The sequence below is a fragment of the Trichoplusia ni genome, chromosome 25 (assembly GCF_003590095.1).
Source record: "Trichoplusia ni isolate ovarian cell line Hi5 chromosome 25, tn1, whole genome shotgun sequence".
Classification (NCBI taxonomy): Eukaryota; Metazoa; Arthropoda; class Insecta; order Lepidoptera; family Noctuidae; genus Trichoplusia; species Trichoplusia ni.
In genome coordinates, this window is record NC_039502.1 from 4,322,194 (window position 1) to 4,335,799 (window position 13,606).

The following is a 13,606-nucleotide window of genomic DNA, read 5'->3' on the forward strand; positions in this document are numbered from 1 at the left end:
TTTATTATGTGAAACAGAATTGTTGTCAAAATTCGTACAACATTATCTTAGTAAATTCTTGTTTTTGTCTACATATTTTTGAGTGACTATAAAATAACATTGTATTTGAATTTGTTTGCATTTGAATTGAACACATTGAATTTGTAGGAATCTTTAACTTATTATTCATTAAATTAATCAATCTCGGTTAATTTAATCAGTTGAAACGGTTAAATACATATTGTTAAACATGTCAAGTATTAACCAGTAGCTCTCCGTTTAACAAACAATCAGGCTATTATGGAAATAGGTTGACTTGACGGTCATCCATCACCCAGTTGGCATTTACGACTTAAACGGGAAGATACACTGATAAATCGGAATACTTTCACTTCTCAAACTAAAACTGTTAACAGAATAAATTGAATAACGTGGGTATTACTATGAATTGTTTTCTCTAGAAGACAAACTCCACGATTTAAATTCCAGAATTTTCGGGCCTTTTAAAACAATCTACGTTTGCGCAAAATCTTTTCCTTCGTAACCATACTAAATTATCTACAGATGTCACAATTTTAAATAAGAAGACGAATACTATGGTTTTACAGTACCCACGTTGACTTAAACCAGCTTCCATCACTCCTTATCCACTACCTGTTAAGGAAATTTTATCGCCTCTGTCAACGGTCGAAGGAGTTTTGTACCTTCTGCACGTATTGTATTCAGTTTAAGAGATCGTGTTACTCAGATTTGTTTTAAATATTGGTCATGGATGTCTGTCGTTTCGTCGGATTTAGTTTTATCGCAGCATGAGGTAGTCCTAAGGTTTCTAATTGGCTGTTCGCGTTGCAATGTATCGGTATGCGTGTGGGGGCCAAATGCCTTGCAGTTGCAAATGTTGATGACTTAATATGGGAGTAAAAAACCTGGTCTACTCGATGTTATTTTTTCTTGCTCGTTAAAGTTTCTAATTTACTGTAAATAAACGTCAAGTTAACTTTGGCATCGATGCTAATTTAATGCGATAATTCTAAACGTTTTCCCTAATACGTTTGAAAGGCATCAATCAATCCGAAATTTACACTGTTCTCCACAAAATCTCCATTCAATTTCAAAACACTATCAAGTCCAAACAAAAAACCTGCGTCTCGATTCCCATCATGCAAATCTAACTGTCAACCATTAAAGTCCAGTGCAGCATCCGTTATTTGAAATAATTCCTCATTGTAACAAAGTCGTGTCTTCCATTGCTATCAATACATCCAGATGGAAACGATACGCTGCGTAATAAATTGGCTGCTGACTATCTGAATGCATACCGTTAACGAGTTATAGATAAAGTGGCTTTCACACGAACGAAACGTCGCTGCGATCGTTTAATTAATTTTAAATAGCTTTAACAGTCTAATTACTTGCTTTTGGGTATTCAAAACTAAAGCAAATGGTTACATTAACTTTAATTGTTCTGTGTGTCGTGTCCACCGGTAGTGAATATTTTAGCATAACTAATTAAGTTGTTGAGATTTTCTAATGCATAATCATTACATTAATCTTTTTTGACATGTTTATAGTCGTTTTCTGTCATATTATCAGTCTTAGGTTGTAAAAATTATTTATGTTCAGTATCAATCATTGCTATTCATAAACTGTCTGAAACAAAAAATCCTTTGCGTAATTCAAATAGACTAAGAGTTTAAATAACGGGTTAACAAGCCGTATTTGTCAGAATACAATCGCAGCTACATTTAATCCAGTGTACACGACCCTCTGTAACGCAATATCGAAATATAAATTATTTTCCAAGACCTTTAGTAGAGAAATCTAGCAATAAGTATAAATATTAAAGTTTCCACCCTTCAATTTCGCTTTGCTTTCACTATCATATTGCATAAAGTTCTTAATACCTATTTCTGTCTTATAGAAGGTAGATGGTAGTTGTAGGCCCATAATATTGCCCATAAATTTATAAATGGAAATGTTCCCTTCCATGGTGATTTGGTTGGAAGACTAAATGTTGATTATGGTATTCCTTTGGGACCGGTTATTGGACCTGACGGTAAGGCTAACATTGAATTGACAACGGTCATTGTACTGGACGAAGCTAATGATGATATTATTATAGTTAGTTGTGTCGCATTGTGTTAAGAGAATGTGGAGAGGCTGGAACTTTTAAAGTCAATTGGGAGAGAGAGATTGATTTTAAATCGAATATGTATGTATCTCATTTTTAACTGAAAGAAAATTAGTCAGCTAGATGTCAATTTATTTATTAAATAAACAAAAAATATGAAGGTAATACGCGTCACAGAAAATTTCGACTTACTGTTAAATAGCGAATATTTCTTGGACATCTTTAATACTAATTACATTTCTATATTCAACTCGGTACCCAATTACTATTATTACCTGCTAAATATATTCCAACACGGCGAAAGCACTATTTTAAATTACTTGCAGTCCATTGGATACAAACACATTTATAATATCCCAACTACTCGTATCAACCATTACAAAACAGTTACAAGCTTTCGTAACATCTACAAATAGAAACTGCTCGTACTGGACTCCTTATCACAGGTTTGATGTTTTATTTCCTGTGCTTATCTAACGGACTCTATTTAATTCTTGAAACACCGTGTCATGCCCATGTTCAGTCACATTAATTGGCTGGTTTTTGCGAATGATTGAACTGTTTTTTTGCTATTTGAGAAAAAAAACTTTATTGCTGCGTATAAATTTTGCCTTAAGGAGGTCATTGAGACGTTTAATTACTTTATTTATGATTTTATTACCAAGGACATTTAACTAACGGAATGTAGGAATACGAATGGTTTTATAAGACTATCAATTCTCATGGCAATTGTAGTGATCAATGCTGGTTCTTTGTAAAATGTAAAGCAATAGGTAATCTATACATGGGCAGTTCAGGCTAGGCAGGTAAAATAAAATATGGTAATATGATAATCTAACCTAAGGTTCAAACGATCTTTGAACTATTTCATTACCACTGGTGTTGATTACAGGGTACAAGTAAAAGTCGACACTGATTAATTCAGTCTCCAATAAATGGCGTTGAGCAAACAGTATTACCGTCTGAGAATTTTGTTTGTGAGTAACTTGGTACAGATCAAACAAATTGCCCGGATGTGTATGATCTGTGTAAGTTCGATAACTAGTTAACACTAGGTATATGTACTTCCTAAACTAAGACACCACTGACAAACGGTGAAGGAAAACATCATGAGGAAACCTGGAAATCAAGTATTGTGATTAAGCTTGATGATCATGCTCAAGGGCTTCAATATATAGGGAGATGCTTGTGTCCAGCAATAGAGCGTATAAAGACTGGAATTTTAACATTTATTAAGCTTAACTAAAGATAAGAACACGCCAAATTCACAAACGTGATTCGAGTATATCGGACGCTTAATTTTGTTGAACTCAACAATACTTCTCTAGTTTTGTGCCAGAACATTTGGAACTAAATCAAAATATAAACACCATTATTTTAGGGCGTGTCAATAACAATTAAAGTCACGTAGAACAACGACTTCAATGTTCAAACAAACATTTGTCATAGTGATTGATATCAATCGATTTACTGCAACAAGTATAATACCTCCATAATCCTTAATAGTCTGCAAACGTCCAATGTTGAATATAAGACTTATGGCTTCACATAGATAGATATCTGGTCGGTAAACAATATGGATTATCCAAGTGAATCTGTGTATCGAGACTCCAATAATATATAAATATTTAAAAATAAAGTTGGGCTTAAGTTAGGTAAAAATACTGAGGTGACATACTTAATAAAGTCAAGAATTTTGGAAATTGAAATTAGTTTAGACGCTGAATAAAGGAATTCTAAAAAAATACTCTGTATTGAAGGCGACAGAAAATTGATAACAGATAAGATACAACCAGTAAATGCAAGCAAGTATTATAAAAAAAAAACTTTTAACAAAATTGTGAGCCATAAAAATTGCCAACAGTTACTTTTTGCGAAACCAAACCTCACAATCCAAACGTTAACCGAATCATTCAAATCAATCAATGATAAAAGTAACAAAAAAACTAAAAGGTTTAAGTACCGCCATTCGTAAAAAATCTTTATTCTAAACACCTCTCCATACCTATACGTAAATCTTTTGTACAATAAATCGCGTGTAATCGTGAAGCCTTCGAAACGAACACAACAATTTCACTTAACAAAAACTGTCATTATAATCAATTAAAGTGAAACGCTAATGGTCACGGCAATCTTCAGCTTTCTAGATGCCAATTAATATTGCCTACTTGTGTCTAGATTGTAACTTAAGATAAGTAAGATGAGCTATCGCGAAATTGAAATATCTGTACCTGAATGTTGAAGCTTGTTTTCGCTGAGAAATTGGCTGTAATGGCTTTGAGGCTCGTAAAGTTGGCGGGAACTAGGATAGAATTAGAATTCCTTAATTGAAACTTTTTGCTAACCAAAATATTCGAGAAACTAACGAAAGAACTTTTTGTTAGAATTTGACGATCAACAGAGGACGTAAAATAGAATAGGTAGATAAAACCGTTTACCACTAAAGATTTTAAACTAAGGAAAGTATCCTTACAGAATGGTGACCACATCAAGGACAAAAAAGCAGTCAAAATACAAAAACAAAAGCAAATAAATTATCACGATGCCATATTTAAAGACAATCAAAAACCGCCAGTTAAATATAGCTTTTATCAAGGTCCTAAAATAACAACAAAACGGTAACTAATTTGAATAAATCAATGATTCAACAATCCGATTTCGAAATACCTGATGACCTAATAATTCCAAAACGAAGCAGTCGTTTGTTTTCCTTAAAAATAAACAAATTGATTCAAAATTGATTCAATGCCCATTATACAAATTTACACGGCTTTTTGGGTTTTATTGATGGCTTTCGATAGCTTTTAAATTTGTGAATACTTTTTTGCATTACTTGAGACCTAAATTACAACCAGACATTCGTCATGACAAATTTTGTTTTTCTCGCCAGTCTCTAAGGACTTTGAAACGTCCACGCTTAAATTTGGTCTGTACTACGTTCACTCATTTACAAATCGAACAAAGAAATAACCTATTTGTATGGTCTTCAACACTTTTATTTGCTATGAAGTAAATAATATTTGAATAGAGATTGTGTACCTACGTCTTACCTATGTTTTTCCTGTTTTTGTAAACAGGCCTAAACCATTGTTTCCCAAATGTATAAGTCAATCTCAATGTTAAGAAATCTTATTTTTAATCCGCAATAGTATTTGAAGTCATTTTATATCTAGAATGAAAACAGTTTCATTACAAATCCAACTTTCCAATAAACACACGGCTTTCGAGAAATCTCTTCATAGACCTTTAGCAAAATCCACTACATTTTGAAAATAAGGTTTAGATTTTACCCGTTTCATCCCACGCAACTTGTCGCGGTCAACTAAAGGTAATATATTGCAGCCACGGATGTGGGCGATGGGTCAGTTACCTTTTTTTACTTATGCACAGTCCGACCTTTAACCTAACGCTATCGACAATGTTACTTGAGTGGTATACTTCCAAAGCGACGGCATATCGTGATTAGTGGCATCGATCTTTTACCATGTATTGCTTCGTTTAAATTTACATTGACGTTTTAAAGACATGTGAAGAGATTTTAAATCTCATGTTGTCATTCTAGAAATAGTACACATTTTGGTGTATCATCATCAATTTTTAGCATATTCATGGGTTTTAATAATGTTAGCTCTAGTAAATCTGCAACTATCATTAATGCACTAATGTACACACAGGTATGTCCCATTCAAAAGCAAGTTAAAAGAGCTATAAAAATTCAGAAACCTCCGCCAATGCAAGGATTAAATTCAAAATAGTCTTTCTATTCACCTGACCTCTCTTCACAAGCAACTGCTCTGGCTACAGAATCCTAGACACTTATTACATCTATTAAACAGCAAGCTGCTGGCTCGCCGAGTGCCAACCGTCGTCGTCCTAGTTTACTATCGCATTTATCATCATTATTTAGCTAGTGCAAACGGTAAAAGTCATTCTATGGTAATCGTTCAGAATGCTTGAAATTTTTAACTCATTCCACAATAAATTGCAGCTAAATCAGAATTGTTATGTTTTCTAAATAATGGGAGTTATTGATTTAAGTACTTATTGAACGGAGAAAATCGAAAGCTCATTTATTTTCTAATCGTAAGACAGCGTTGAACCATTGAATCTGGAGAATCTAGATTTAATTGAGCAAACTAATTATATTGAATGCTGTGGTCCAGATAAAATCTCTCGTGGGAATGAAGTCGTCTTACATAGATTGTTGAGATAGGCTTAAGATGGATTTAAACTAATGAATTCAGTTCCAATGCGAACAGTACTCCATTGATGGTTATTATTATATCAACAACCAATTCTCTCACCTTAACGTAAATTATTTATTTAGACCTTGAAAACAGTAACATTTCGTTGTACCGCTGTAATTTCAAAGTTTTAATTGTTATGACTATTATTATATCAGGAAATGTAATATCAGACAGGATGACAAATAAACGATAATTCCAATCAGTCAATGAATTCAGTATAACATGATTACGAATATAATTCTTAGAAAGGCAATGAAGACTGTACTTGATAAAAGAAGATACACTATCGTGTTGTGTGGAAAAAGATAAAGGAAAAAATGGTGTCTAGCCATTTCAAAGAAACTTTGTTTTGAGTCTAAGTACTGATGGCAATGCAGATTATTTGATGTATATCAGCTTTCCCACGATTGTTTGCCGTGTTGTCGTCATGTGAGTCTCAATTCTCGTGGATCATTAAACACGTACACTGTGACCTTTCCAAGCCCTCATTGCTTTAGCTTCTTCTCTTTTTTACGAACCTAAATTGCAAACTGTTACTAAGATTTCACATGGGCAGAAAGATAATTGTATAGATGTTCGCGATAAACGTATGCGTTGTCACGTTGATTAGGAATGTTGATGTCATCAACAATCGTTGTGTTTTCACTTTCTAAGTGAATAATATTTGTTCGATAAAGATCATTGTTATAAATAAATTGTAAGTTTATTGAATCAAGGATTTGTTCTTTATCTTGTATAATTTCCTTTTGTAATTGTTACCAAAAAACTGATATCGTCAAGTTTATTTAACTTTAGTTTGACAATACTAACTTAAGGGTTTAAAAAATAAATTGTCTACAAACTTACATAAACAATTCAGAGAATAGAATAAATGATGACATCAACCATAAAACTAAAAATAAAAGCCTCCACAGTACCTTTAACAATAGTAAGTTAACAAAACAGAAAATCTTGAATAGCATACCAACCAGTTTCTTAACGAAATTCGCTACTTCAAGCATTGTGGTTAAAAAATTCAAAAGCAAATTACCATTGCGGATAATTCATGAGGCATTCATTCCCATAAATGGTTCGCAGAAAGTGATACCAAACGGTTCTCGCCGAATATGGCATTGCGATCCAGTTTCTAAAGCAAAATTCGAATTAATGTAACAGATAGTTGGACAAAATTGAAGATGGCTGTTTGGTAATATGTTGCAATAATGTTAGGTTTAGTGTGGGCTTCAATTGTTTTGAAATTCTCTGTTGTCATGCTATTATTACACTGTGCAATATCATCTTTAACAATTTCATAAATAGAAATTAACTAAATACTAACATCAATTTTCAAAGCTCAAATTGGATTTTAGTATATTAAAATCACGTTATCCAAGCTTCACAAACCCTAAATCACAATATTTCTTAGACCATCTGAGTTCTTAATGCCATCATCATCATTAAAATCCATATCATCTAAAGCTACCGTACCTTCTAAACGAAAATTATCTCTGTATTCTCATCTCACATATTCAGTGTGATTTACAATATCCACGCTTACCGCCGTATCGCCCTCCGGTTCTCACAACCATCCGTCACTTTTTTATATTGCACTCTTATCAGCTATCTCGACCGGATCAAACTGTGTCAATGTCTATGCAATAAGTTCACGATTAGTTATTTAAATTTAAACGATGTTAATATGTATGTTTATTGCGTGTGAATATCATCTCATCAGAAGTTCATTGAACCAAATAGTGACCGTATCAATTTGTTTATGTTCGGCATGTTTTGACATTTCGGAATTTAATATCGTAAACTATTTATATCACGTAAAAGTGGTTTTATTAGTAACTTTTACGTATACACTTTACGTACATACTTTTACGCATTGTCCGTATACGTAAAAGTACGCCGAGTGGTTGAGGTCACCACTCCAAACCCACTAAGGGCGACGTGTCGCAGCTCGATCCTCGCGTAGGACAAGCATTTGTGTGATAAACAAAAGCATGTCTTGAGGGTGTCATTGTGCATGTGATTTGATTGTTGTGAAACCCCCGCGACACAGGGATTGATTGTATTGTGCATTGATAAATAGATACATGACTATTGCCGTTTTTCCCTTCTTCATACTTAGGTTAGTTTAAAAAGGTTTAAAATCAAAAATGTTTGCTCAACGGATGTAAGACAGGATGCTAGCAAACCATTTATTAGTATTCAACTTAACCATTACGACTTCTAACCGACCGACTGACCTCAAGTTAACCTTACACTAGATGATAAGCTGTGAATGCTCCCGTATATTTATTTTCTTTTGTTCCATGAATAATATGTATTGTTTCTTCACAAATGAAATGTAATTATATGAAAACTTTGACTTAGGGTAGACTAATTTTGAGTTCTCAATCTGGTGCTTTGATTTCTTTGTGATCTTGTTCTTGTTTCTTACTTTCACTCTAGTGATATTTAGTTCTCAAGCTTATTTGAGCTAACTATGTCTAACCTAACCTTATACACTCTAAGAAAAAGCTCTGCACGTAGTTATTGATAGCTTTTCGTCAGCACTTAGTTTTACTGCTGTAGATAAAATGTAATTGTCACTTCCAAACTCACAAATACACAAAAACCGTCACAATCCTTCAATATTTTGATAGGTAAGAGTTTATCTAGAACATTAGCATAGTCTGAATCATAAATATTAATGTAACAATAGTTATTACGTAAAGCTGGCCACCTGGTGTTTGCATCATTATAATTGTTCACTTGATTGATACAGCCATTACCAGCCTTAGTTTTATGAGGTACATGATCTGTCGGTTATAGTTTGTATCTAGCCCGATTGCTTTATAGTAGTTTAAATTGTAGAACGAATTTATGCCTATTAAATCATTTATTTAGCAAATTAGTCGGTGTGATCAGTTTTGCACGTCATTTTGAATTAACCTTTGCGTTGATAAGTCACATCAGTGGTTTTTGTCTTTAAATAGACAACTCATTTGATTACTACCTTGTCTATGAAGGTTGACGAATACATGTTTTTATTAATAATTACATTAATTACGGTATCAGATATTTTTGATTGACTAGCATCGCAATACCGCTTCTGGTAGAAGGTAACTTGACAATTAAAGATTATGATACAAATGTATCACCATTTGACTAACAAGAGGAATTAAAAGTATTCCTTATACCATATTAAAATAATATTACATATCCAGTAATTCAATCTTAAGCTTTCTGAACATTCAAATTTGCCTTTCAAAATACTTCGCCAAAACTTATTCAGTTTTATGCACGGGCACTTTTAGGAGCCTGCATGCATAAATACAGTCATAATATTATGATGAACAGAATGCAGTAACTTGCTGACTGCCAATAATATTGCAAAATATAATTTAGTTTTCAATTGAGTTATGAATTATTTAAAACAAGCAGCAGTTGAGGTAATTCAATGGGGACAGGTAATGTGCCAATTTTGTGTTGCAAGCTCGTGATTGGATGAATGATTGAACTGTACTGACAGTATAATATTATGTTTGCAATACAAATGCATGTAGCTAAGTGACTGTCTCTCAAGTAGAGTTAGACTTTTTGTCTGTAGACGTGTTAGCAACAGCACCTATAAATTCGATGGCTCCTTCTAACAATTCTAGTGAAATAAAGAACTTTATAAAATTACCTATATACATCTTACTTATTTCATATCTTCGTGATGAATGAAAGTCATTCGTTTACGTTATTCCGAAATTAGCATCGATACTCTTTTAAACATACCACAGATTAGTAAAACAGTATTTTACATGTCGTTTAACCGTGCCTTCTAAATCAAATTAAATATAAATCATTACAAACCTTGCTAAAATTCTAACACCAAATTTACATAAATACAGAAGATGTTCAGATCAAATCGCACAAGAATTAACTAATAAGGTCACATAGTTCAACAGATCTATTAATTAAATTAACTATAACGCAGTGATTAAAACCGTTAGTTGTAACCATCTGCTAAATAAGACGCATAAAACAGATTACGTCATTAACCTAACCAGTTACAAGATAAAGTTTATATCTGCATTAAATTAAATTCAATCATTCTAGTTTCGTATTATTATGCATCATTTGAATTATTCCGTTGCGCATATTATTAAGTTAATGCATTTGTACTATTTGTTTTAGTTCACTTTGGTTAACTGGTATGTTGTACTTAATCACTATAAGCGAAAGAATTTTATCTGTTGTTAAATGCACCTACTGATCATGATTGTGATTTAGTTATGGACCAGGTAGAAAGCTACTCTTAAGCTTTGAGGTTGATAAAATGGTTTTAGGGATCTGTACCAAAAGTCTGAAAACGGAACGAAAGAATAAGGCTGCGCTGTCGGTCTATGATAAAGCTGTATAATAATGAATCCTGATAGCTACACAGTTGACATTTTCAAGGACGATTTTTTACTCTTAAAAATAATGAAAAGAAACAACGACGTTTAGCAACTTACTGTTGCATGTTGGTACTAAAGTATTTTTGATGGATGACCTCCGCAAATTGAACTCTACCCGTCACCGATTCCCAGCCATTAAGAAACCAAGATTTTGATTCTAAAACAGGACTTTTATGATACTCATGAGATACAATTTCATATTCTAAATTCATTAAAGCTATTGTTTTACAAGAAACAAAATAAACTCTCTCATCTTGTTTACCTTGCTTGGAGAATAAGAATAACATTGTGTAATAATTATGAAATGATGTAGTCATGCAATATGAACACGTTTTTATATACAGTGTGTTTTTTATTAGTAACAAGAAAATGAACAATAGCAAGGACAACCGTTGGAAATAAAAAGCTGTATACAGTATACTGATACAAGTAAACAATAAAAACAACAACAAATATTTTTATGATTATGTAATCAACTCATTTAACACGAAAACACCCGTTTTATGCTTTATGTTTAACAAGTATATACCGCCTCAAAACTTAGACTTACAGAAGTTCTTAAACTTGACAAACATTGTGAAGATCAGAAGCTCAAAAACATACAAATTTGGGTCTAAAATGTGAAGTAAATATCACGTAACAAACGCTTTAAAAATACGAATATCCGTATCAGGACCTTCAAATTATATTACACTCATTTCATCATCTCCAAATTTGGTTCAAATCGTAAACAGAACATTTTTTTATTTGCATATGAGAACCGTTAATACCGCACCCAAAATATATTGGCGCTTCACAAGAACATGAATGACTATGTCATTGACAACGCTCAATAAAAATTCGGTTCATTCATTCATTAACTGACTTTTCGCCTACGCAAGAATATTTTATCTACAGGCTGTGTTATTTCATCTAATTAAAAATCTTTAATTTATTTTATAACATAAAAGTATGGCAAAAGCGATAGACCGGACAGAGTGGAAGAATCTAAGGAACTGTGCCCTGCAGTGGGACAGAAAAGGCAGAAAAAAAAAGTACGCTCTTAACAAAACCATAAATCATTTTAGTATTGAATTTTCTACTTCTTATTTAATTTCTTTCTCATTCTTGATCTTCAACTTTAATCAAGTTTACAGTTTTTGCTGTATTCTGAACTAGACTAATTCTGAAAAAACCTTGATCCATTTACAAGCCAATTGTCAATAAAACATTTGCGTTTAGAAACACCATATATACACGCTGATGTCAGCAAATAAATATGTTCCTAATTACGTAATATTTGTTCTGGTTTTGCATAGTTATCGAGTCTTGCATGAAAATGAGAGCCCTTTGTCATTTGTGTGAACTATATTTAGATGTTGATGTAATAAAAGCTCAGTTGACAGTCACTTGAAGATGAATAATTATAATTATTTGAAGTTTCAGTGTCCAAATTACCTTCTAACGTTAGTGTATCTTTTGTTGCAGGTAATTTCGATTTTGTACTCTACTTGGTGTGAAGAGCGGAAAGAAAAAACTGCAGCTAGAAAATGTTTGTAAGGCTGTCTTTTCGGCACATCTTGGCCAATTGTATATAAACTTTTGATCGACCGTGATCAGTTATGATACACCCATTTAAAAGAATAAACATCAATTGAATAATTGAATACGAATGCCAACGAATCTCTCGTAAAATTCAACTAAATAGGTTATCAGATACCATTAAAAGATGGGCTATTGTGTCAATACTTACGCACGATTATGACCCCTGAACCGTATGCGTGGTTCCTAATGGTGCCAATACAAATCTTAATACCGTTGAGAGAGCTAATATAGTAAAAGGGAATCAACGCGATGAATACACAAGTACTTAAAATAACCCATCTCATGATAATGGTATTAAAATTGAAGTAATAAACCCAGTTATGACAGCTATTTCTCAACTGATATTAAATAATGTGCTTAATATTAGAATTGTGCAAACTGTTCCCTTTACGTTTCAAATAGGCGTAAGATATACTTTCAATAAGACAAGGCAGTCATCATAATTGGTTCCCATCTTAATATATCTTATGCGTTGTGAACGAAATCAAACATATTTTTACTGTATTTTTATAATAAAATGTTCGACTCGCGATCCCGCCGCGTCTGCTCATGATTAAGGACTCCGGTTGGGTCCGAAACTAGTCGGGCTACCCCGATAAATACGCGTGAGTAAACCGTTACATCATTTAATAATATTTTTACTGCATTAAAATAATCAAGTATTTAGTAGAATCATAAAAAAAATATTGAACTGTCTGTCGAGTGATGAGCGATGAGTCTGTCTGGTGTGATCAATGAAGTAGAGTACAACAAGGTTTATCACTAGGACCAATCCACATTAAATGGTTTATAGTAAGTAATTTGGGATGCTTACTACATTTGTTTATCTATCAAGATGCTTGATGGACTTTGCGATTCATAAATAGCGAAATTGCTCTTATCGAATACAGAAAACCGAACACGGAAGGTTATCAAAGCAGACAGATTTGTCAATGGCCGTTCTACTAAATAATTCATTCATGAGTTTCTCAACAAAATATTAAGTTTTAACGCCACTACGTGACTCGTAAATAGATATAGCTTTTAATGGAACATGATCGTTAAAATGTTTTAATTGAATTATTATACGGAAACGTTTGGTGTTTAAGTAAAACAAATCGTTTTGTTAGTGTTAGGAATATTGATTTTGTGATATCTAAAGAGTTCGTTGCTTTATAGATAAATTATACTTTAAATCAACTTTCTTAGACAAATTTGCCCAAACGCCTTCAATAGATATTATTTTGACTCGACATTTGCGATCGTAAACA

At 32.8% G+C, this 13,606-nt stretch overlaps 1 protein-coding gene across 6 annotated transcripts in view; it reads left to right on the forward strand.

Moving 5' to 3' along the window:
• LOC113505309 (protein TANC2) overlaps positions 1 to 13,606 on the forward strand; it is a 267,418-nt gene that overhangs the window by 117,997 nt on the left and 135,815 nt on the right. Inside the window, exon 2 of one of the 6 annotated variants that reach the window (XM_026887935.1) lies at positions 12,240 to 12,307. The exons of 4 other annotated variants lie outside the window; for them this stretch is intronic. In XM_026887935.1, the coding sequence (XP_026743736.1) occupies positions 12,240 to 12,307 (68 nt within the window). Of the gene's footprint in view, positions 1 to 12,239; positions 12,308 to 13,606 lie in introns of those variants that run through there. One more of the 6 variants, XM_026887937.1, reaches the window with a different exon arrangement.